Genomic DNA, 26,348 nt, shown 5'->3' with positions numbered 1-26,348 from the left:
ATTTGACTTTCCCTCGAACTCCATTTCAAACGTGCTTTGGGGCGTGAAAGTAAAGGGCCCAGCTTCCCTTCCCCTGTTTCTCACATTTTCTTTTTTTCCAACATACTCCCGTCTGAAGGAGTCCGGATATTAGATGGGAGCTCCAGTCTGGTGGTCCAGGCCTCCCAGGCAGGTGCACAGGCCCCCTCACCGGGGGGCATCGCTGGGCCTTCCATGGAGAAGGCAGAGCAGTGAGGCTGCCTGGGGACCAGGGAGGCCAGCAGGAGCCCCCAGTGCCAAACCTAGCACCACCTCAGAAACAACACAATACATCATTGTGGACCCAACCATAATGATTACAATGGATAGCGAAAGAAGTACTAGAATTGAGAAATTATGGACCTTATAACCTGCTGAGTGATGACAGAAGCTAGGGAAAGTAGTTCCCAGTTTGCCTGAGGGTGATCTTGGGAGAGGTGGAGGGCGCAGGCGCCTGTCCACTGTCCGCCCAGAAAGCAGGGCACCTCCGTTCTTGTTCCTCGCCCTGGCATCACAGGGGGATGTGGCCAGAACAGCCAGCCCGGCTGCCATGCCCGCAGAGCGTTCTTCCAGGAGCTGGGCGGTGTGGAAGCTGTGAGGGGGGCCCTGCCACTCCTGGGGTTCCTCTGGGGGAACTCGGGGGCTCTTGGGGCAGGTCTGCTGGGACCTTGCAGTGTCTGAGCCAGAGCCTAGTCTGCTACCCTGCTTCCTCTGTCCTGTTGATGAAGGGCCGTCCTGGGCACCGGGGGTGTTTCCAGCAGTCTCTGGTGAGTCTGATGGGAAGACGTGTTGGGACGTCGGTGGGGTTTCGTCCGCACAGGTGGCTGTAGGGAATGGAGATTGGGAAGCCAAGGACATTTTCTTTTCTGTTTGTTGTTGTTGCTTTATCTTTAATTTAGGGAGAAAGTGGGTGGCCAGAGGCAGCACAGGACAGTCTTCAGGTGGCAGTGGCAGTCGGAGCGTTTGGGCACGCGGTCCCGGGGCCAGGTGTCCTCAGGGGGGTTGATGGGGACCCTCACCCTCCTCCCCTGCACCGCTTGCACTTTGTACAAACCTGGGGCAGCTCCTTGTCCCAGTTCTTTGTTGGAGGGACGTACTTCTAACACCCTGAGGCTGCGCTTCCCAAGGGTGGGGACAGTCCGTGCCTCGCTCATTTGTTTCTTCCTTCTACTGCCTCGGTTTGTGCTCTGAGCAGCGCCCCCTTCAGTGCACCTGCCGTCTGCCCAGTGGAGTTTATATTCCAGGTCACCTGGCCAGCACTCTTGCTGCTTTTAGGGGCTGAAAGATTCTGAATTGAATAGTATACAAACATACAATAATGAAGCTATTTAGTGTGGCTTTGATAGTATTTGGTTTCTTTAGTTTTATTCAAGTCACCGGTGCTATTTAAGAAAAACAAGCTTTAAAAATGGTAGCTGACTTTGAATTCTAATTTTTAGAGTCATATGTTTGTTACGAAATTGCGATGATTCAATTACGATAAACATCAGTGGAAAGGAGAACGTGCAAAGGAAAATGTCTTGGCTTCTTAAAAGGGGGAGAAGTCACTCTTGGAAGATGTTCCATCTCAGGCTGATTTACTCGAAATTTGGTGCCTGTTGTGAAGAAGAACAACACGTGGCCTCTTACATGGCTCCTCAGCCGAGTCTGACGTTCTGGGTGTCCTTTTATTGTCCCAAACTTCCATAACTGAAGGATTTTCTTTCTTCCTGCCCTCTGTTCACAATACAGTGCTGTAATTGAGTGCGTATTTCTTGCCCAGCCTTTCAGCTGTAATTAATATTTTATTATATCAGATTTTATAACTAGCAGAGCTTCAGGGGTACAGGGCCACGTGCCCAGGCCTAGCTCACACGTGTGCACACACGTGCAGAACACTAGTAACTCAGGGATGCCAGGCAAGCACCTTACGATGAATTACAGCCAAGAAGACATAAATTGTACTTGTGGCACCCTGAAAGTCATCCACAGCAACCTTACCTAGACCAGAGCCGGACAAAGAGACATTAAAGTTGCCAGTATAGACTGTTCAGCCCCGCAAGTCAGTTTCTGCTGTGCGGCGTGCTACCCAGTGCCCATTGTCTGTGTAAAACTAGTTCTCAGTCTGCGTCTGTGAGCACATGAGCAGGATGTGCGCGGACGGCTGCTTCCAGCACGAGTGTCACGTGAATCCTAGTCCCGCTGACAAATGACTCCAAAAAAGCACTGAATTCTCATCAAAAGCAAATAAAAATGTAATGAAGGCTAAAAATTGATTATTAGTTAATTAATTAAAAGAAAATACTCACGTGGACCAGAAGCTTGGGGTTTGCATCATGACCTTTCTTTCCCTAATTTTAACCCAGTGACAATATTTTTATGATGTAGTTTGGTTGTACCAGGTCATTTGGATCATGAGGGTGTCATTTCAATAAATGCTGACACGTTTAAAGAACAGGTGTGACTGAAAAAAGAACAAGAAGGAAATAAATTCTGAATTAATACGTGTATTTTACATGCTTTGCATATAATTGATACTTTCATTTTCCCTCACCCCTGGAAAAGTTAATCTTTAAGAAAATATTCATAGTAGACTCTATTCTTTTTTTTATACCTAGGGAATAGATGGTTTTTAACAAAAATTGAAAATCGAGCTAAAAGTCACTATTAGATACCATGAAATGAACATCATTCTAAGTCCTTGAAATGATCAGGGGTGCCAACTTTAAAGGACCAGCAAAAGCAACAGTGAAATGGATCGGTATGTCCCCACCTCTCTCCTCTCCTGCTTGCCTTCCGTTCTGCTATGCGGCTGGATCACCCTTCAATATTTTATGCTGTTATCAGCATAAACAGAATAAGTGGATACGAAAAATGGACTTACAACTAAGGGTTTAATCTTGAAATGAATTAGGGCACAGATTTTAAAGTCAATTTGAAATCTGCAGCAGGCATCCCCTCCAAGTCTTCGAAGTTAGAACATTTCATCACGTTCGAACTTCCGGGTTTAAGAGAGTACGTGAAAGATGTTCAGGTGTTCTTTTCCAGTTTGTACTTCGTGTGCTCTTCCGCATAAATGCAGATTTCTCAGTCTCTTTCTAAAAGCCGTAGAGTTTTGTTGTAGAAAGGCCTGGCATAAATTAAACTTTAAATTAAATTTCATTCCATAAGGAAGTTTGGATGTGGTGATGTCACATTTTTTGGCAGATTCATCTCCACGATGGATGGTGCCTTCGTACTGCAAATGCTGCAGGAAGGTTTTATGTTACTTTAAATTCCAGAACAGTGGTGGAGGAAGGCTAGGAATGGAGCGACTTTAATAAACAAAGGGAACATGAGCAGTACGTTGAAAGGAGAAGAGAATTTTAATTCAGCTCACAAAGCTAGAAACTTCTCAGTTTCCATCCTTGAGAATTTGCTTTTTTAAAATCATCCTTTAAGGAAAAACATTCAGATAGTGAGGTTTTCAAGGCTGCTTTTGAGATTACAGTTGTGGTTGGAAAGATCTTACGAAACTCATCAGTGAAATGACGTTATTCGTACAAATGAGAAACACATTAGTCATAAAGTTCTGTCACGGTACTGTTGACCTGGATGCCAGTAATGTGCTCATTTCCATCAGGGAGGCAGTACCCTTTGGCAACTGGGCAGCAGATAGGATTCAGCCATTTTTCATTAGCACTTGGACTTTGATAAAAAGGAATAGAAAAGAGCTGCTTGACCTTTCTGTGCTTAAATTATTAAAGAGCAAATAGATTTGAGGTCTGGATGCTTGCAAATCTAATTTGTCTTGTGGAGCAAGGATGAAAAGACATTTTGGGTTTGAAATTGCTCTGGTCAACTTAGTTCTTCCCTTAATGCATCTGAAGATGAGTCGATGGTAGCCATTTAAAAAGTAATGTATCTGGAGCAGAGTATATGGTAGGACATACCAGCTGGCTGAAAGGGGGGCCCATTAAATAATCATTTCGTTCTCCAATTTTCAGCTGATCCTCATAAAATTGGTGCTTGGGAAAAATTAATTGTTTTCCTCCATATTCACTTAGATGGCATTTAAATTACAAAGCGAAATTTTCTTCCTCCGAATATCGAATATCAAATGTTCAAATATCATACTTTTCAAGGTAAAGCAGGACAGCCCCTGGCACGGACTAGGCACTGAAAAAAGACTTACTGAGTTAATAACTGAGTATAGTTGGGAAAAATTAGCAAAGTTGGGGGGGGGAGGGGAAGATGGATGGAAAGTGTGAGAGATGGAGATGAGAGAAGCGGGGTAGGATGCGGCTTCTGAGTCCCTCCAGTTCATGCTTACTTGTGGGTTATTCTGGGCAGACTTGCCATCTCACCAGCACTCTCGTCACAGGACCTTTTTCTTGGTCGTTTCCTCCTCTGTTAACTCTTGGGTGGTCAGGAAATGAATACAGAGTAAACTTAGGATGGCATTTTAGTAAAGCAAAGCATGTTAATGAGTATCAGTGTATTTCCTCCCCACTACTACGTATAAAGTATCTAAACTAGAAATTACTTCAGGACGATGCTGCGCTTCCAGAAATAGGACTTCATGGTCCACTTCGTTCTAGGTGACATAAGATGCAGAAATGACTAAATCACGCTCATCCTTCTCCAGGACCATACAAGACTTAAAATTAGCAATCAGAGGGCACAGATGACTCTAAGTCTTCACAGCAAACGTGTTTTTGTGAGTTTGGAGCAGAGTGAGAGAATGTCAAATGGGGGGACAGATGGTAAGCCCCCAAGAGAGGGTTCATGAGAGGGTCCCAGTCTTTTTACAAGGTAGGGTCACCTGCTGAGAGTGACAGAAGATTTCAGGTGTTGGGAAGATGCATTTAGGTAACAACCTCAGGACCAGACCAGGGTGAAGGCATAGAGGAGAGGGTATTTGTGGCAGGAGAATTCAAGCTGTCTGAGTGGCTGTGCTGATCTTTCATCTAGTGGAGTGAGAATCGAGTTGAGAAGCAGGTGATCACTGTGTCCAGGGCTGTGTGTGATGAAGTCCCTGGGAGGAACCAGAGCTGCAGAGGACACCAGCCAGATGCTGGTGTCGCTGCAGAATCCAGGAGAGTGTGCTCCCTGGAAATCAGCCACGACATAGACAGAGAAGGAATTGAGGTCAGAGGCATGGTTACAGTCTATAGCTCCCTTGATGGGATAAGTGAGAAAGAGTTGCTACACGACACTCAAGATATATTGATCACGGGATCTGGTGTGTGTGTGGGTTATGTCAACCTGAGCAAGTGAAGATGCCCGGGGGGTAGTTTCGCAGGAGTGCCTTAACCAGGACTTTGCAACAGGTGCTGCTTGGACGGTGTCAACTGATGGTCAGGAGACCCCGTGTGCTGTCTAATTACTGCGTGCCCTGAAAAGAATGGGCACTTCACCTCTGAACTTCAGCTTTCTCATCAGTAAAATGAGAAATGAAACCTACACGTGCAAGGCAGCTGGCCTCACACTTCCTGTGTGGAGTAATTTCTGAAAATTTTTTTTTCTTCACGTAAATCTTAATGTTTCTACTTTGTCTTGTAGAATGAGTTTTCCAGACATTGTTTTTAAAGTGAGATTTGGAAAATCATGTCGTATAGCAAATAAATTAGAAGAGCTTGCTGATCAAAGACAGCTAGTGTTAACAATAATTTTATTTAATGGGGATTCTCTTTGCAAAGCAGTGAATTATTCTTTGACTTATCTGTTTTGTGAGAGTGGTTCTTGTCTACTGGATAAAAATTCTGAATAAAAGAAATATAAAATGTCCCTTAGAGAACCATCTAATTCTCTCATTTCATAGGAAAAAAAAAAAAAAAAGACCGAAAGACATTGACTTAAAACCCCCGTTTTAGGAGTTGGGAGTCGAGCTTAGAAGGAGGCCCCCCTCCCCCGTGGTATCCCCCTCCCCCGAGAAGGCATTGCATGGGAACGGTTACACTTTCTTGAGGCTGTTGATAATTCTTGGCGTGGCGGGACAGCCTTCTCCGTGGGTTACCTGTCCTCGGCAGTTGTGCCAGTCTTTGACTTTGACTTTGACCCTTTGTTCTTGCTATTCCATGACCTGGTATTCTGGTTAATATTTGCTGCCTACCCAACCACTCCAAAACTTAGCAGAGTTTCACTTTCTGTTTGACCGTGTCTTGGTGGGCCACTGGGGCTCCTGTGTGGGGTCTCTAAGGGCTGCCGTCACCCGAAGGCTCGGCTGCGTGACCTTCCAGGACGGCCCCAGACATGGCTGTCAGGGTTACAGAGTGTCAGCTGGAAGCTCTTCAGGACTGAGTTCAGGCCAGTGCAGGTTGGTGGGACCACAGTGGCCGGCTTTTTGCAGAGCTGGAGGGAACCAGGCTGGAGATGCACCACTCTCTCTGACCGAAGTCTTGAGTTGCCCATTGTTCCTCTGTTACCTTCTATTGGTTACCTGCAGTCATTAAGGTTAGCCAACCCCATTCTTGGTGGGAGAGATGTCAAAGAACTTGGCAGCTATATTTTAATCACCATGCCTGACTCTAGATGTAAAGAGTCAGGGAGAAGGGGGCACGAAATCAAAGTCCCCTCTGTCTCTGTCTGGGTCCCTGGCCCCCCCCCCCCCCCCATTATAGGAAGATTCTTCCTAAACTCTTCCTTCTATGTCAGATCCGCTGTGCAGGAAGAATTCTGCCAGACTTGGAGCATCTTCCACAACCAATAGAGAGTCTCTGATGTTAGGGAGTAAGAGTCAAATTCCTGTTCTTTTTTTTTGTTTTAAGTTTTACATCACGACTCAGAAGTCCCTTTACCATTACACGGTAAACCTGCTGGACTGCCTGTCTTCTGAGCAGTCATTCTGATGACCTACAACAGCTGACTGTTACTCAGACAGAATTACAAACTGAATGACAGCTGCACTGCACAGGCGTAACAGAGTGTGCAACGTTGTACTCCCGGAAACGGGAGATTCACTGGTGCACGTTCAGAATTCACAGGGACAGGAGCGCAAAGAGGGACCTCTCGCTTTCCCCAGCAGGTGGGGATGGGAGACACCTCCCTTCTACTCTGTTTTCCTGGAATGAATGAGTGCCCGTACTGAGCGGTCAAGCAGTCGGCACTGCTCCTGCTCAGTGCTTTTCTGATATGGTAAGGAAAAGACCTGTCTCCTCACCAGAAGGACCCGCAATCTAACCTGGGTTCAGTTTCTGAAAGCTGTTTTTAAGGTTGAGTTTTTCTCAGTATTAGAAACCTTTTTTCCAACAAAACTGCACAAAAGTTCATCATTCTGGTAAATGTATATATCTCACTTAAAAAGTCCGTCCCTTCAAGGTTTCTCCCATTCTCCTAACTCAAAAATCTCAGATGCTGGAAGGGGTTGGGAGGGAAAGATGGGTCAGCACCAGGAAATCCACCCCTCCGCGGGGACATCTGTCCTTGCAGACATCTTCAGAGGTTACTCATTCCCATTGTATATTTGTGTGCAATTCAGACAACCTGTTCATGACTAAGTCTTAGAAACTACTTGTAACTCCAGGGCCTTGGATTTGACATTCCAGTCCTTTTTCTCTGCTTTTTTTTTTAACATCATCTCTTTCCACTGACCGAATATGGTAAAAGACAAAGGAATACAAGAAAGTATGGGAAGTTAAGCCTTGATTAATCCGAATCATCACACACTGTGTCTCGTGACTTGATAAGACTTCATGTGGGTTCATAACAGATGTCCCTGAAGAAAGTATTACATTGCCTTTTTTATAAACTTGCAGTTAACCTAACTTCATTTATTAGGTAAGCTGAGTTAATCATTGACAAATTCCTTTTCAGTGACGTGGAGGAAGAACACTGTCTTGGTGTCCTGCTCACATAAACAGCAGAGAGTGTTACAGAAAAAGGTTTTTTTTTAGCTGAAGCGCTTTCCCTCTCTTCCATTGAGCAAGTGGCCTCATCCATATGTACTTGTTACTTGTTTTTTTATTTTTGCATTCTTTTTCTACTGAAGTAAAATCAGTTTACAATGTTGTGTCAATTTCTGGTGTACAGCATCATGTTTCAGTCACACATATACATACATATATTCCTTTTCGTTATAGGTTACTATACGATATTGAAATAGTTCCCTGTGCTGTATAGTAGAAACTTGTTTATCTATTTTATATGTGGTAGTTAGTATCTGCAAATCTCAAACTCCCAAGTTATCCCTTCCCACCCCCTTTCCTCCTTGGAAACCATAAGTTTATTCTGTATGTCTGTGAGTCTGTTTCTGTTTTATAAATAAGTTCATTTAATCTTTTTTTTTTTTAGATTCCACATATAAATGATATCATATGGTATTTTTTTTTCTCTTTCTGGCATACTTCACTTAGAATGACAATCTCTAGATCCATCCATGTTGCTGTAAATGGCATTATTTTATTCTTTTTTATGGCTGAGTAGTATTCCATTGTATAAATACACCACATCTTCTTTATCCAGTTGTCTGTCAATAGGCATTTGGGTTGCTTCCATGTCTTGGCTACTGTAAATGGTTAACATTATGGACGATATCCAGTATCTTCTTTACTTGGGGTTTCCTGTGGATCCCAAAGGGGATCAGCTCCATCATCGTGAAGTATCACTGATAATACTCTCTTTTTTCTAGTGTCTACCAAATAGTTGTTGAGGAGGAACGCCCTCGAAGAACAAAAAAGACGACAGAAATCTTAAAATGCTACCCAGTGCCAATCCACTTCCAGAATGCTTCCATCCTGAATTCCCAGTACTATTTCGCTGCAGAATTCCCGGCCAACAGCCTCCAGGCTGCTCAGCCTTTCACCATTGGTGATAATAAGACATACAATGGATACTGGAACACTCCACTCCTACCCCATAAAAGCTACAGAATTTATTTCCAAGCTGCCAGTAGAGCCAACGGGGTAAGTTTTACAAACAGGTTGTTTATTAAGGCCAAGTTCAGGGTTATGAATGTGAACACAGTCAGATTACATAAGGTGGTCACGCTTTTGTGTATTTTTCCTTGGAATAAATGTGTTTCATTCTCTCTTTTTAAAATTATTCTCACCTGGAGAAATTTATGGGAAGAAATGGATCTATTTGTATTTGTTTTGGTAGAAAGACTGTATTGTCAACATGATGGTTTTTATTTTCCGTTTTTACTTGTTACTGAAGGTTGGCCAGTAATTCTGCTTAGCTTTCTATTTTACAGGAAACTAGCATAGCTACCACACATACGTTCAGCTCATTTAAAGTTTTGTGAGATTCACAACTTCTGTCTTTTCAGCATATTCTGTCCCATTTCTTTTGATTCCACTAGAGTTCATGCTTCCTATAGCAGGGGCTAAATTAGTTATCTGTTTTTTTCCCTAAAAGAAAACAGCTTTAGAAAGATTAAATGGGAACAAAATAATAACTATCAAGTTGTTTTTGAATTTTTTCCCCTTTCCTGTTCAGACCAAACCAGAACCCTGATGAGATATGGAAGTCTCCTTAGAAAGAAGGGCAAGGTTTCCAGATACTGCAGTGGTTTCCCTCCTTCACAGTGCAGGTCTGGGCACCATCACTGACTTTTGCCAGTGAGAAGGGGGAAACTAGGGACATGATTCTTCCCCAGGAGTGTTTGCACAAGGAGAGAGTAAGGGTCTGCAGAGGGAAGGCAGAGGCCACTGGGCAGAGACATTTCATGTAGAGCTCTAACCTCACCATCTGCTCCCCAGGTACCCACCATCACCATCACCACCGCCACCACCATCATCACCACCATCACTACCACCACCATCACAACCATTACCACCACCATCACAACTGCCACCCCCACCATTACCACCACCACCACCATCACAACTGTCACCACCACCGCCATTACCACCATCACCACCATCACCACTGCCACCACAATCACAACCACCGCCATCGCCACCACCACCATCACCACCACCATCACTACTACCATCACCGCCACCGCCACCACCATTACCACCATCACCACCATTACCACCCTTATCACCATCACCACCATCACCACCACCATCACTACCACCACCATCACAACCACCACCACCACCACCACCACCAGCACCACCATTACCACCCTTATCACCATCACCACCATCACCACCACCACTACCACCACTGGCACTGGAGCCAGAAAATGTATCAGAACGAGGTTCAAGGAGTGAGCATTGTGTGGTTAATGCCACTCCTGGAACAATGAGACCTCTTCGTATCTAAAGAGAACTACAGAGATTTTGTTTGTCTAACATTTAAAACATGAATAGTGATTTTTTTCCCCTCTTTATTTAACACAGGAAACCAAAATAGACTGTGTTCGAGTGGCCACAAAAGGTAGGTTGAAATTGTGGGATGCTCTCCTAGTTTATGTCCTTTAAGATTTTAGATGGCGTTTCAAAACTTCTTGAAACATTAGCATCATTGAAGCAAGCGTGTGGCTGCGTGCGTGCTCATGGCGATGTGCTGGGGTCATGTGGCAGTGAAACTGTGTTTCACGTAGATCTTTTTTCCAGATAAGAGGTCATCATGCTGGGTTTCAGAGCAGTTTTCAGTGGTTATCTCTTTTAAAATTCTATTAAAATTAATTTTTCTATGACCTCATATGCGAGTTTTAAACCGTGATACCATACGTTCCGATACTGTGTCCAGTGAGTCTTCATAAGCAAAATAGTAAAATACATCCTGCTGTTTCAATGCAGTTGTCTAGTTAGGAAAGCTCTATACAGTGGCGTTGCGTGGGCTTGTTTTCACTGGTGAGGTGAGTCTCTGAACCCAGGAGCCAGGTGATGTTATTGCAGAACTTCTGTTTCCCAGGCCTGGATAAAATCCTGAGAAAATGTGACTGAGGCCGAGATGGAGGGTGAACCACCGTCAGCTCACCACACAGGGCCTTCTAAGGAAGAGAGCAGCCACGCACGCGCGTGTGTGTGTGTGTGTGTGTGTGTGTGTGTGTATGTGTGTGTACAAACTGTAATGGATCTATCTGCCTTCCAGTGTGGTTTTAACCATCACTTGTGGAAGTGTGTGAGAAACGTACAATGCTGCATTAAAACAAGGCATTATAAATTAACACTTGCCGCTAACTACGTTTTTTTTCAGACCATTAGAGTAACCCTGAGCACTAGGAGAAAGTGCCGTGAGATTTAATTCAGAAAAGATGGGAAACATGCGTAGAGCACCAGATTTAATCAGGTCAGGGTAGTCCCTTGATGAGTTCTGTTGGATGAAAATATCTTGTTTTTGCTGCTTAACGTTCAGGCAACATAGTTTGAATTTATTGCACGTGCCCATCTGCATTTTCCAAATTCTCACTGAATTCTTATTTCCTGAAGACACCTGACCTTTTTATTCAGTTAACTTGACAAACATCTCTTGGTTTCCTGTTGTATGCCAGGGCTCGTGGAAGGGACGCGCCTCATTTGTATTTTGTTTGTCCTTACGGGCTCATAGCTCTGGTTCCAAGAATCTCTGGACATTGATTTTAAAACACTCAGTTCTTGATGTCATATTGTACCTGATTATGAGCCTTTAGTTTGTAAAAAATAAATTAGTAAAAAATGAAATTTCAGATACTGATGTGTTTTCTAAACTGTAATTCGCTATTAACTATTAACGATTACAGTATTCTAAGGCCTTTGAATGAGGTATCGACGTAACTTAAGACCTCCAGATCATCGCCCACACTCAGATTGCTTTACTGAATTCTGCTTACCTTTGAGGTCTCAAGAAGCCAGTTCCAGTGTGCCTAATTTATAATGCCTCGTGTTGAACACCACAGCTGAAAGTTAAAATCACTTTCATGTGCATGTTCTCATTTATTTCTTCAACAGTGCTGTCAGAAAGGAGACAGGCATTGCTATTTTTATTTTTAAGATGAAGAAAATGCATACCGGGAAGATGAATTGACTTGCCAAGGTCACTCAGATAATAACCAGTGGGTCAAAGTGTTTCACTCTATCTCACGTCTCTTCACCCAGCAGAACCAGTTGTATATTGCACTGGATAAGTGTCTAGCCTCCTTTTTACTAGAGCTGAGTCACTGCCCAGTTTGCTCTGAAAACAACGAACTGTCATCCTACTCATTTGCATAGTTAAATAATTACATAAATAACACACTAGTAAATATGGAAACCTGACGTTGGCTGTTTTCACAATAGATTGAATTAGATGGTGATTTGGATCATTTTCTTCCATCAGCCTGATTTAATCAATATTGTGATTTGTTTTCCAATTCACCAAAGGCTGATTAGGCAATCAGATGACCTGATTGACGAACTATTCCTGCTTATATTTTCTGAGTCATTTGCAGACATTTACACAGCCACAAACGCTATCCAACCAAATAGCCTTTTTGCAGGGGAAAGAGAGAAACAAATTTTAATATTCATTGCATCCCGTCATCGTTTCTGTTCATAAAATCATAGCCTTGGGAGGGAGATAGTCTCTTTCCAGGTGAAATGACACTAGTTAGTACTATTTTATTTCATCAATTTCTACAAATACGGACTCAGCAACCTCCCTTTATAGCACTGTCTAATGTTTTACCCTCTTTATAATCAGGTAATTTTACAGTTCATACTGAAAATTATTTTGCCATGCAGGAAGCCCTTCCATCCTGACTCCATAGTCAAAACAGAGAAACAGGCAGGTCTGATAACTTGACTGGCACCATACAGGAAAGATGTTTGAAATTTACAAGAGTTAAAACATCCTGACTTTTTTGCCATGCGTGTCTTGCTGACAGCATGGTGGCTTGATTGAATTTTCAGCTACTAAACCACATTCCTAAGCAGCATTCTGAATTTACAAAGATTTCACTGTGTTCCTGAAACAACTGTTGACAAATGTCTTTTAGAGAAAGCATGAAGGGGTTTTTTTTTTTTTTTCAGAAGGATCTAATTTGTAATTTCAAACACAGATACGTCTCTTGAAGATATAGTTCATGCTAGTTATGAACTTACTGTTGTGATTATTTTAGTAATATTACAAGTGTACATTTTCACACGAATCATCTCAAATATAAAGCCTCATATAAAGTTAAACACCGGAAAAAAATCTAAGGTGTGTTATGACGTATCTTCATATGTCGAGGGACTGCCTGTGTTTTCATGTTTCCTCCTTTAGTTTACATGTCTAGATTCCTCGTACGTATCTCTGACTGTATTTTGATGGTTAGCTAAAGGCAAATTCATCATAGAATATTCTCTCTCGAGTTAAAAACACACCATATGGTGACAGAATATGCATGATGTTTGGGGTCACCCTCCCAATTCATAGGGTTCTTTTTCACCTTTATGGTGGAGTGCATAGAATAGCTCTTAGTTTTTCTTAGATTCTCCTAATTTCGATTTTGATTCTGAATCGCATTCAGATTTTGATACTTGAATTCTTTTTAAGACCCCTTGATCCACCTGGGTCTTAGCAATCAGTGTATGTGTTTTCTCTGGCTTTTACATCCCCCGTGACTGCTTGTCGGTGACTAGTAGGGTTGAACCTCTTTTGTGCTAGCTTTGGAAGACTTTGTTGATCAGTTCTAAACTGACAGGAGATACTGAAAAGGAGAAAGCGGTCTTATTAGCAAATTAGGTTTCTTGTATTAAATGAGGTTCAAAATTAATACAACCAGTTTAAACTGTATACTTTGCATTAATCTCTCATAAAATAATTTTTCCATCACGTGATGCCAGCTATGTTTCTCCTTGACAGTATAAACATTTGGGAGCTCTTTTGTGAAATACATTTATTTTAAAAATTATTTGAGTGCCGCCTGTGTGAGGCGTAGCGTAATCTGGGAGACTTTTAGGTGTAGATGCGTAAACACATCACCTTTTAAGTTTTGAGGATTCTGAGTTTGTAAAAGTTTGGGAGTTTTTTGTTTGTCTCTGTGTTTAGTGTGTTGGGGCAGGACGTCATATGAATTCACTTGTCTTTGATATGATTTGGCTGACAGCAATCTAGCTAGAAATCAAAACAAAAACTACATGAAAGCACATGCTAAATTCTTCCCCAAAGTATTATACTAGTCAGATGCTAAAGTGTAAACAACAACAACAAAAAAACGAAACCATTATTCTAATGTCATATTTTAAGGTGAATTTTCTGTGCACAGACGCTCCCCTGTTTTAAGTGTAGTCTTTTGTTTAACTTACATTTGTATTGCAGTGTGCTTTGCTGGAAGACCTTCAGGAAACTTTGAAGGATTTCTATTGTTTCAATACAGTTTCTAACTATATTCAGAAATGGGAATGTTTCTTTTTTTAATCACTAGGCTCTTTGAGAGGTTTTTCTAGACTGTTTTTCTGTTCACTGTTTTGTTCAAAGCAGTGCCATCCTTTCTAAGCCACAGTGCTACAGAATGAAAGTACACTGATAAAAGAGCTGAGAAGAATGTCTGTGGAGATGTCAAGCTAATTAAGATTCCTTTCAATTACTCATATTCAGTACCCGAGAAAACAAATTACATAGTAAGACCACTCCTATATGCTAATCTGCCATCATTTAGCTGTGGATTTAGAAATAGAAACACAAATACGATATGCATTTGCCGCTCTGCGTTTTGTAGAGAAAAGATTTCCTTTTCTTGATCTGAAGTCTTCCTAGCATATGTCATGAGGGCATGAAGTTCCCTGAGAAGCTCCTGGGGAAAGAAACCTGGTCAACTTTGTCCAGCCTGGCGTTTTCTAAATTATTTGACCCAAACTCATTTTTCAAGGAAGGCTCGAGTCCTCTGAAACCCCGTTTGGTAAGCACTGGTTCACAGAGTCCAGGAACCCCACCATGTGTAACTGAAGTGACACTTGGGGGCTGGACACACTGCTGTGTGTCAGTCTCCCGAGCGCACCTTTGTGCTAAAGGAGACCCTGAGTTTATTCCTACTGATACTTGCAGACAGAGGGCAGCAGGTTTTTCTGTTAAGGGCAGACAGGAGATACTTTAGGCTTCCTGAGCCGTCAGGATGGCCCCTCAGCCCTGCCCTTAATAAACAAGAGCAACCATCAGCCACATGTGAACAAACAAACATGTCCACGTGCCAATAAAACTTTATTTGCACTATTGGGGAGTAATGGGAACGTTAGCTGTCTTGATTGTGGTGGTGGTTTCATTGGTGTGTACATTTGTCAAAATTCATCAAAACATACATCTGAAAGACATGTAGTTTACTGTGCAAGAACCATTACCACAGTAAAGGTGTTTAAGTACATACATACATACATACTTACATAAAATTTAGGCGCTCTAAGAAGAAAAAATGGACATTCTACCCAAATAAATCCAATATTTTGTAAACGTTAAAAAAAAACTATTTGCAAAAGCAAGCAGTGGGTTGGCTGACCCCTCTTCTAAGGTGATTTGTAATGAAATTACATTTTTTTCCTCGTAACAAAGAGTAACAGTCACAAAGGGACAGTTTACAAGGCAGAACAGAAAGACCCCGTAGGAACCCTCCCTGATGTCTGTAAGTGTGCTTTTCCACTTGAGTTCTGAGCCTTTCAGCTGTGAGTGCCTGGCTCCCTGACACAGCTCTTCCCAAGGGACTTTTTGTTCAGATCGTTCACCTTTTACAATATTGGATAGATGCTCTGTTTTGATAAAAGATGATATAATTTTTCTCAGAAGTAGAATAGGTCAGATTTTCCTGTAAATAATGGAAAACAGTGCACGAATGTTGGTTGAACAATAGTCGTCTGTGACCAAGAAAGTGTTCTGTGCGTCAACTTGAAATTGGTACCAACTTTGTCACAAGTCTTAGAAATAGCATTTTACTGTTTACAATTTATTACATCAGTATGCAAAATTGCATACTGTGTCATACCAAGAAAATTATCTTTGCAATACCTCGGGAGTTCTCCATTCTCCAACCAAACTGTTAGTTTGTTCATCTCACTGAGCAAGACTGGGAAGTTTTCATTAATAACGTGTGAAAGACGATTATACCACTTTGAAACCCAGTTGCTTCTGCTGTCTGGTTCCGAGGAACAGCACTGTTTGAACGGAGCAGAGGGATATTTCAAAATATTATGCAGCAGCAGTTTTGGGTTTAATTGTCTGCAGATGGTAGATGATCTATTTTCCTTACTCGTTGCCACATTTCTAATAGCACCCAGGCTGTTCCATTTAAATTAGTAATCTTTCATGTAAGCCTGTTCTTAATTTTCCAATATTTTTTCTTTGCATCATTTTCCAGCTGCATCACGTTAGAACTGACGTTTTAATTTTCTCTCTTTTTTTTCAATATTTGTGTGTCATAAATGTTAACCATTTAAACACAACTGCTGAGCTGTGTAGGCAAACCAAGAAGCTCGCCTGGTCCGCTTCAAGAATCTTAATCATTTCTTTGGTCACATGTTAACCATGACAACTGTAGCCAAGGCAATGATCAGCCTTCATTTTTTTTAACGGATGTTTTGAGATGCGTTTTTTTTTTTTTTCATTCCCTGAATGTGACAAAATAAAGTCCCTAAATGGAAATGCTCTGCATGAAATTTAGTTATCAGAGAACTTTCTCTATGTAAAAATGTTTTTAGTGAGAGAAGATAACATTTTTTTACAAAGTTGATTTTAGCAAGAAGAGAAAAAGATTGTGATTTAGCAGAATTTTAAATAACCTGATGCGTTTTGAAAGCCTCAAGTTTGGATCATCATAATTAGCAATGAATCTATGCTCCACTCAACAGCAGTTGGAAACACTGTTCAGTTTAGATCTTTACTGAGAACTAATGTTTTTTGTTTTTCCTTTTTTTTCTTTTCTTTTCTTTCTTTCTTTCTTTTTTTTTTTTTTTTTTAATGTTAGTCAGTCTATCCAAAATCTCAGCCAAAACTTGCAACGGTGTCATAGTTAGAAATCTAACTGCCTGCCTCTTTAGGGAAACAAATTCACAAAGTTCAACAGCTTGCTGTGGGGTTTTTTTTTTCTTTCTTTCTTTTTTTCTTTTTCCTTCTCTTTTTGTTGTTGTTGGAAGAAAATGGAGACAATGGGATATGCTGATGGAGATCCTCCTTGCTAGCCTGGCTTCAGTCTGGCTTTCTCTTCCCTCATGCGTGCTGACCTGGGAACCTTCCTTTGCCGTAGCTGCGATAATCGTGACTCAGCTTACGACTCCTCATGTTGGCATCGCCCCTGCTGCAGGCGACGACCAGCGGACAGGTCAGACGTTCAAGTACAGACGAGTCATCTTGCCCATCTCCCGCTCATTTTTCTCAGCTTCGTTTCCCCTCTGCATCTCCTCCTTCGCTTAAGGCTTGTTGACAGTGTCTCCAACTCTTGGTCCAGACCTGTGCCCGCGTTAAGTGGTGTGCTTGGCCTCTTCCGTGTGCACATTTACATCCATGCATCGAGCACAGACCCACTGCATGACCTCATTGTATGTTTGTCTGTTGGTATGTTCCTTTCTCGCCGAATGTTGTATGGAGTGAAATACGCCGGGCTTGCCCCAGCAGTGCCATCGGACAGGATGTCAGTCTCCACACGTAAAGCTGTCTTCCCAGTTATCCAGATGAAGCTAGAAAGGCATTGCGATTAGAGGGTGAGAGAGGTTTCTTTCCACCTCATAGGGTCCAGCTTGCACCCACATTTAGCAATACACAGCCTCATCACCAGTGTTCCTAAGTGAAGCCACCCAAAGCTGGTGTACAAACAGCTTTTCTTGAACATACAGCTGGAATCGAGCTGATTGCATTCCTTATAGATCCTTGTTTCAAAGCAAACTGTTTATAAAAAGCAGAGGCACATCTGCAAGTCAAATGCGCTGCATAATTTAGGGAAGTTTTAAAAAAAACTGAATGGCTTAGAGTCATGGAATTGAGCTGTGTGCTCCTTTACACTAAGCAATTAGCTTGTCCGTCGGTGGCACCACTAAAGGTGTGTATGGACAAGCGTATAGACTCACACAGAACAACATCCAGTCCCATCACTCCAGATCCAAGATGAGTGGGTGGAGGGAAGCCAGGGGACCAAGTTTGGTGCTGCCACCGTCCAGATTTCTAGCACAGTTACCTGGGCAGGGCTCAGAGTCTGCTTTCAGGGACGTCAGCAACGTGGTAGTTGGTCACAGGAGTGACGGGATGATGAAAGCCAAGGAAGAAACACACGCCTGCTTCCCACAGGTTTTCAGCAGTCGTTCTGTGTGCATGAAATTAACATACCCTAACATTTAAGAGGAAAAGCAAAGTTCAGCTCCTAGGAAGAATTCATGAATGTTTAAGTTTTTCTGCGAGCTTATTATTTTGGAAAATAAAGCCACTGAGACTCAGGAAAATTATAGGCCACTTTTTATAAGGTAAAGAAACACAGGAATTTTACTTTTTCTCTGCTGCAATTCCATACATATGTTCAGTCCTCTGTTTCAGGGCCTAAAAGCTATAAACATATCATTACCAGGTCTGTTTCCCTTGCTTCTAAGCTTCTTTTAAGCATATTTGCTTTACTGGCTGAGCTTCTGCTTGCTGCAGACGCTCTCTTATCCCAAACTTCCAAAGAGTCCCTCCCAGCAGTAGAAGTACTTGGAAAACAGACAGTGTCCCTCTCACAGAAGTCCTCCCCTCAGAAAACTCCGCAGCTCAGGCCTGGTCCACGGCTCCTGTAGGGTTATGTGTCCACCTAGAAGGTAATCTGGGATCCTCAGCAGGTCTGACCCCCCACCCCGCCCCCATCACATCTGAGCTGGTACCAGTCTTGGCAGCAAACATTAAAAATAGGTTGCCCACCATCATAGAATGAGTGCTGGTGGGAAATATAAATTGCCCCTTTGAGACTTTCCCTATAATCCACTACCTTCAAATTCAGCACGTAGTTTACTAGGAATAAAGTAAATGCAGCTTCTGAATATAGCGTTCTCTCTCAAACTTTTTAAACATTTTTTAATCTTTTAAACTAGATTTTTTAATTTGAATTTTTTAATTATTTTTAAAATTTTAAATTATAAACTTTTAAAACTAAAGTCTTTCAAATTTTCAAAACTAAAAATTGAGAAGATACCTCCTAAGTAGCCTCCTTCACAAGGCTTTCAGATCCATGCTTCCTTGTTATTTTGCAGCTAGTCTGAGAAAGACACATACCTAGCTGCAGGTGCCCTGCACGTACCTAGCACAGTACCTATGCTGCCATTCTTTTATGGGCGGCAGGTGATGGTGATCATTACTTTGTTTTTATAGGGATTAAAATGATGGAGTGTGAGAATAAGCCTTAAAAACCAGTTAAAAAAAAAAAAACTACTCATCCTTTTTTTTTTTTCAGTTTTCACTGCTGCTGCTAATGATGGTTAACCTCACCCAGATAAATCCAAGCTCCAGTAACATTTCTTTTGTATTTTCCATCTGCATCAGCCATCCACTTTGAGCACAGTAACGCTGTCTTGTTTAATAGATGTGTTCATGAGTCGTACTGCAGGCTTGAGACCTCATTCATTCAATCACTGACTGACATTTATCCAGCACCTTCTGTGTTGCAGGTAAAGATGTGCTAACTCTCATGAACAGGTTTGCTTTGTGCGGTTGCCCAGGCTCTTGGCATCAGATATTTTTGCATTTGTGACGTCAGAACCAACATACACACTAGCTCTTATGAATGAAAAAATGATACGCTTGTCATTTAGCGGTGAAGATGAGACAGCAGTTTTGTAACTAACGTGGGAAAAAGACAGCGAGTTTCAAAACCTTCCCCATCATGTTGAGCGGCTTAGGGAATGGCCAGTGGGGCAGTTCTGAGCATTTCACGTCTGTGACCCGTTGTCTGCTAGATCAACACAGTTCCTTCTGGAAGCCAGCCGGAGATCATGAGGGAGACATTCTGAAGCACCTTGGGCGGTATTCTGGTCTGCTTTGTTTTAATTGTGCTGACATCTTGCCCTTTCAAATGCTCCTGGAGGGTGCGCTGACACCAGGACACGTTGATAAGATAGTGGGTCCTCTGTGACTTAGTCCTGTTGTCCCAGATCGCATTACATGCCAGTGCTATTCTCCTGGGTGTAGACAGGTCCTCCCTTCCTTGCCTAACACAGAGAAGACAAGTGCCTGGTACCTGACCCCCTGCACACGGACCATGTCAGACCCAACACAAGTGCCCGTAAATACTGGCTGATTTAATTCACTGAATGCATGGAGCTCAGATGCAGAATGCTCAGAATGCTGGTGTGTTTGATAAGCAAGCCTGTCGTTGCCTAGGGGTGTTCTTAAACTTTGTTGTCCTCAGTCAACAGTCAGAATGCATCACCCCCCAGTACACACACCCACATGTTTAACTGAAGCAAAAGATTTAGAGACAGCATGACCAGAGCTGCTCCCTGAATAAGCTGCTCTCTGATCTGTTCCGTTCTGTCGTATCTTATTCTATTTCATTTTTTAAAAAATTTAGTTGCTACCTACTAAATCAATTTCATTTCCCACTAATGGGTTGTAACCCACAGTTTTAAAAAACACATTACTAAACCACTGTAGCTGGGAGATTATGAAAGGAAACAGAATATCTCATTGGAGCCAAGCTCCTGTCTTACCTCAAAATTCCTACTCTAAAGAGTGCACCCAGAGAAAGTTCTAGAAACTGGACTTTCTTAGAAACTCTATTCCCTTTATTTTGCAATTGTCTATAATATAGAACTACTTTGGGAAGATAATGAAAAGCTGTACACGCTAGAAATTCCTCTTTAAGATTTTTTCCCTTGATTTTATAAATATCTCTAGGCTGTTTGTTTTATATTAAGATATTTCTATTTGATTTAAAAACCCAGCCAGCTCTGAGATGCTGTGGAGAATAATTCCCTTAAACAGATATTTTTTGTCATCCCATTTTGGTTAACCCATACGTCTAAAATGATAAGATCTGTGTCCCAGAGTATTTAGAAACAAAGTGACTTCTGAGATTCAAGTACAAGTTACATATATCAGAGCATGTAGAATTACTTGCTAGATATAATTAGTACGAAAAAAGAAAAGAGAGGGAGAACTAACCAACAATTATTCCCACATAAAGTCTGAAGGTTTGAAAACGAGGAATGTAGCCTATCTCGGTGTTGCGGAGGATAAACACAGCCTGACATTAGCTAAAGTGGCAAAACCAGGTTTTCTTCAGTGTCTGCTGCCTTGTAGGAGATTGAACTGAGCTTCGGTTCAGCTGGCTCAGAGGTGGCTGGGCCTTTAGAGGGAAGAGACGGGAGCAGGGAGGAGGTGATGGGGACTCAGTAGAGCTGGGGAGGTGAGACATTGGGCCATGTGACCCCATCTGGTTTGCTGACTGGTCCCTGTGGTAGTCAAGCTGCCCCCTCCACAGAGGCCGGGAGATGGGGCCTTGTCCTCAGGTGTTGCTGGAACCAGGTCAGCTCCTTGCGCTGCCTTGGGTTTTCTCAGGCAGGCACTTTGAGGGAAGCAGGGGTCACCCAGAGATGGAGCCTTGAGCTGTAAGAAACTGCATTAGTTTCTGTTCAAGTCTTTGGGGGCCTAGGTGGAGGCCTCGGGCCTCCTGCGGAGGGGGCCTCGGAGGACCCTGACTGGAGTTTGGTCTCAGAGGAATCTTTTGTCCCCTCTCCCTCCTTCCTGTGGGAAGAGCAGTGACCCACTGGATGATGACATTTGAAAAAGGAAGTGAGGGTATGTGATTAGCTCCTTCTGGGCACCGTCCCCAGGGCACAAATGTCCGCTTGTGTCCAAGGGGCTCGGAAGCACCAGGCCAAAGTTGAGTCACAGAGAGAGTCTCTGTCAGCATATCGGCAAAGCTCCCGTGAACCGAATCCCAGGGAATTCCTTTTTCTCCTTGATGTGGCTCTTCAAGCGAACAGAGAGGTTTTTTTTTTTAATGTAAAATAGAATCCGTGGAAGTCACTGAACTAGGCCTCTGCCAAGGAAGAACAGCGTTTGCAGTGTTTACCGAGAACCTTCTGTGACCTAGACTGCGTGCCAGAGACCCCACCGCCTTCCTCCACTAACTGCTCACCACCAACAGCCGCCTGAGAAACACCCTGACAGCTCTCAGTTGAGGAAAGGAGACTCACAGGCCTGAGACTCACTGAGGGCTGAGAGTCAGTAAAGTCAGGGACACACGTTTGATATAGGCTTTGTGCCTGGAGCCCTGGGGCCCTGGGGCCGGAGCATCTGCCTGGACGTCACCCTTTCCTCTGGGGTCCCCTCCCCACTCCCCACCCCTGCAGGCCCTCCTTGTTTCCCACCCGCCCTGCAGCTGGGGTCTCACTAAGAACCCCCGCCCACTCTGGGCTGACCCTCAGCCCTGAGGAAACCCCGTGGCCTGCGTTCTGGCCGCTGGTTCCCATCCCTCCAAGTGTTTCTGGAGAAATGGCAAAGACAGGCGGATTCAGGCCAGTGGTTTATTCCTTGCCCCCGCCCCCCCATCCCCCTAGTGTCTCTGCCTGTGTGGTCGGTGGTCCAGGCTGGCCCCACCATGCCAGCTCCTCCGGGGGGTTGTTCTGCCCCAGAAGGTCTCCACAGCGCTGAGGTTGTCCAGCCGCGACGCTGAATTTCTGGTATTTTCTCTTGGGCTTTTGATTCCATCTGGAAGACAGCACTGAGATGGGTCTGGTGTCCTCAGGGGAAAGGTCCAGCTTTTCTCCAGACACACACCAGTTAGACGGCTCTCATTGCTAAGCCCACACTTGTTTTTCTCACAGAACAGAAAGGCCATGTTGTTCTGTGTCAAGTTCTCACTGTGATTCCCTTAAGGTCCTCTCAGTCTCTTTCTATGATATTATCATTATCTTTTTTTAGTTTTTAATGTTTTTCAATTTTTTTTTTTTATTTTGTGTTTGAAGGGAGGTAATTAGGTTTGTTTATTATTTATTTAATGGAGGTGCTGGGGGATGGAACCCAGGCCCCTGTGCCTGCTAAGCACACACTCTACCACTGAGCTCTACCCTCCCCTATCATCTTTTGAGTCTACTGGCTTTTATGATATTTGATGGTAAAACTAGAACTCTCCCCTTTTTCCCCGTCAGAAACCCCTCAGCACCTCCCCGTCCACATCACCACACCAGCCCTTACAACAGCCTAGAAGCCTTTGAATGGACAACCCCTCTCCCCTGTGTAGCCCTTCCCCCACCTCCCTCCACGCCCATCACCCTGATTTCCCTGCTGTTCTTCAGACACTTAAGCCCCACTCCTGCCTCGGAACGCCTGCCCCAGCTTTCCCCTTCCTCGGGAACACTCCTGCCCAGATACCTGCTTGGCTGAGCTGCTCAGCCTGCAGCCCTTGCTCCAACTCCACCTTCTCAAGGAGGTCTGCCTTGAACACTCGCCCCTGGGACAGGGCTGCCTGCTGCGGGCCCTCTCCCCAACCCCGCCAGTGCAGTCTGTCCCCTTCCCTTTGTTTCCTTTTCTCTCCCTCCTAGAACAGAAGCTCCCTGAGGGCGGGGATCTTGGTCTCCGTGTTCTGCTAAGTCCTAGGTGCCGAGAAGGTGTCCCGGAATGCCACTGAGAGTCTGTTGGACTCCTGTTAAACTGATGCATCATCATGACTGTGGGACATGTAATGAGTTTCTCCATTTATTCAGATCTTGTCATGAGACTGTTCACACAAATGTGTATTTTTTTTTTTTTATTATCAGCCAGTTTTGTCTGGTCTCCCTCCAAAATATATCCCAAGTTCAGTGACACCTCACCTTCCCATGGCCACCACCCTGGCTGAGACCACTGCATGAGACCTTGCCTAATCCCCGACTCGCTTCCATGGCTCCCTATTCTCCTTCATTTCCCACATGGCAGACAGACAGACTTGTGAAACTGAAGTCTGGTCCCATCCCTCCTCTCCTTAGTGCCCTCAAATAGCTTCCCACCACACTCAGACTAAATTCCAAGCCCGGCATCACGGCACAGAGGGGCTGCCCCATCCGACCCCACCTCGCCCTGAGTCGTCAGCCCGTCTCCCTCCCTCTCAGTGCTGGTTTCTCTCTGTTTCTCCGAAACGCCCAGCTCACCCTGTGCCTTTGCACTTGCTCCTGCCCGCAGCCTTCTGGTTACCAGCAGCTCCTCAGCAGTCAGGCTTCAGCACAAGTGTTGATGCCTCAGGAAGACCTCCCTAGACCATGGTCCCTGAGATCTGTGGCCCTGTCGGTCCCCAGTCACCGCCTAGCCCATCACTCTGTGTCTTTTCAGAGTCCCCTGAGGAATCTGTGTCTCCCTCCTAGAATGTGGTGGGAGCCAGCTTTGTCTGCCTTATTCTACCCAGTGGGGGGTTCAGAATTATTTACTGTGTGGCTGCTTAGTGGGTTGTCTTAGTTGTTGCATTTGCTCCTAGGTGCTATATAGCTTTCCTCACTAGTACAGGTAAATTTTGAACAAATTTTGAATGAGGACAAGACTCTTGTGAAATGGGTTTAGTTTGTCTGCTTTTGACTGATTTTATGTTAATTGCAAAATATGTCTCTTCTCTGCAGTATATATTTTTAATTTAGTTGACCTTTCCATTGCTAATAAAACAGATCCATGGTTTTTCAGCCCGTTTACAAAAGCACAGCTTTAATCAGCCTTTTCTCTTGGCAAGAACCATAGAAAGATTTAATTTTAATTTAGTTGTTTTGGAAAGTGGCCCACCCACCAATATTATCTGTTTGACTCCCACACCCAGACTACACGTACTTCTCTGCCTCCACCCATCAGTCCCAGCCAGTGGGTCCTTGGGACTCTTGATGAGCAAGAATCTGGGTCAGGGCTAAATGCAGAGAAGCAGTGTCTGTCCGTCTGTGGACCCAAGGTTCTCTATTTGTATGATGAAGACATGACTGAAAACGGATCTTAGCCATACTGAGTAGCTCCAGTGCCTGGAGACAGTGAAGGTGGTAGGACTGTTCACTGATCTATAGCTCAGTCAGTGACAGGAACAGCATGTGCAAAGGCCCCATGGTGGAAAGTAGCTTTACCAGGAACGGAGAGCTAGGAAAAGGCCACCAGGGCTAGAAGGACGTGTGGGCAGCAGTCTGGCTGCACAGGCGGAAGGAGGCCGACTGTGACCTTGTCAGTTTCAGCCAGGACTTTGTTCAGGAACAGTGGGAAGCACTGAGGGGTGTTCAGGAGGGGCGGACAGGTTCAAGTTCCCACTCGACACTCCAGCCACACTAGAAACACTGGGCAAGAGATGAACGAGGCCAATAGACTGAAATAAAACTCTAAGAAATGGAAGATTGTCTGCCAGCCCAGAGAAAAGGATCAAAATGAGAGGATATGAATGGAAGAGCCAAGTGGTAGGAAATTAACACAGTGTAAGTACCTGCCCTGGGTTATTATCTACAATCAGCGTGAAAGAGAACGTGATAAGAAATTTAAGGGACAGGTTCAAACACATCGTAGGAACACCTTGAGTACCTTCCAGTTGGAATGGTTTCATTCACCCTCTTGCCCAAGATATCCACTTCATTTATTTTGAACGCTGTTTACGCAGGTATGTGTATGAATCAAAACTGGCCAAGGACATAAAGCATAATAAAATGCAGCAGTGTTGTTTGAATCTATGGTCACTGAGGTAAAAACCTCACCACCTTTAGCTCCAGACAGTTGTATTTTGCCCTTTTAAGAGTTCAGTCATTAGACTCAAAATGCTGCACTGTGTCCCCTATGAAATACGTGTGGAAATATTTTTACCTACTACCCCAGGAGCTGTGTTTGATATATCTCAATACTGTCCGCAACCTGCTGCTCAAAGCTGGGCACTTGAAAGGCTCTCAGAGATCAGCTATCGTTTTCCAGTGGAATGAATTCATTTGCAAAAGATAATAAAAAATTTTCTTAAAGGTGTGAACTAATTTCCACACCACTTTTTAAAATTAAAAAAAAAAAAAGTTTTAATGGAGGTACTGGGAATTGAACCCAGGACCTCGGGCATGTTAAGCACATGCTGTGTCCCTGAGCTCTACCCCACCCCCAGCACCACTTTTTAAAAAATAACGTCCCCACCACAGAGGAGCTTCTGACTGTGACTGCCATCAGGAGTGGGACCCCGGGAGATGTAGCAGAACCAAGTGTCACGTGGGCCTCTGATGGCCAGCCTTGCAGCGGGCACTTTGGGAAGGGCGTACAGTTCAGTTCTGATGGAAATAAGTCACAGCACAGCAGTCCCCGATGTCCTCGGCTGCAGGGGCCAAGCTGCGCTGCTGCACGGGCGTCCCCTGTCCCTACTTCAGGAGGGAAGTTGCCCTGTTCATCGTTCACTTTGAAGACCTTCTCTCTCCTTGGAGAGCCTGATGTGTAATTAGCTCTGTGTTAAGAGAATTCAAGGGACTGTATGTATCATGTGCTCCTTACTTAGATTTACCAACTTTATTAAGACCACCATAAACAGCTCAATAAACATTCCACCTCATCAGATTTGCCGGGATCTTATAGAACTCTTTGTAATATGATAAGTGCGTAATGAAGTAAGTTACCGTATGTTCTAGAACACATTGTCT

The 26,348-nt window shown here is 43.7% G+C and overlaps 1 protein-coding gene across 2 annotated transcripts in view; it reads left to right on the top strand.

Moving 5' to 3' along the window:
• The window catches only part of PTPRM (protein tyrosine phosphatase receptor type M), a 605,027-nt gene that overhangs the window by 376,574 nt on the left and 202,105 nt on the right, over window positions 1-26,348 (top strand). Inside the window, exons 12-14 of one of the 2 annotated variants that reach the window (XM_074352449.1) lie at window positions 8,606-8,879; window positions 10,269-10,305; window positions 17,042-17,116. In XM_074352449.1, coding sequence (XP_074208550.1) covers window positions 8,606-8,879; window positions 10,269-10,305; window positions 17,042-17,116 — 386 coding nt within the window. The remainder of the gene's footprint in view (window positions 1-8,605; window positions 8,880-10,268; window positions 10,306-17,041; window positions 17,117-26,348) is intronic. The other variant, XM_074352450.1, reaches the window with a different exon arrangement.

This window comes from Camelus bactrianus, chromosome 24 (assembly GCF_048773025.1).
Source record: "Camelus bactrianus isolate YW-2024 breed Bactrian camel chromosome 24, ASM4877302v1, whole genome shotgun sequence".
Lineage (NCBI taxonomy): Eukaryota > Metazoa > Chordata > Mammalia > Artiodactyla > Camelidae > Camelus > Camelus bactrianus.
The sequence above is the reverse complement of the archived record's forward strand: the minus strand, read 5'-3'. Positions and strand labels throughout refer to the sequence as shown.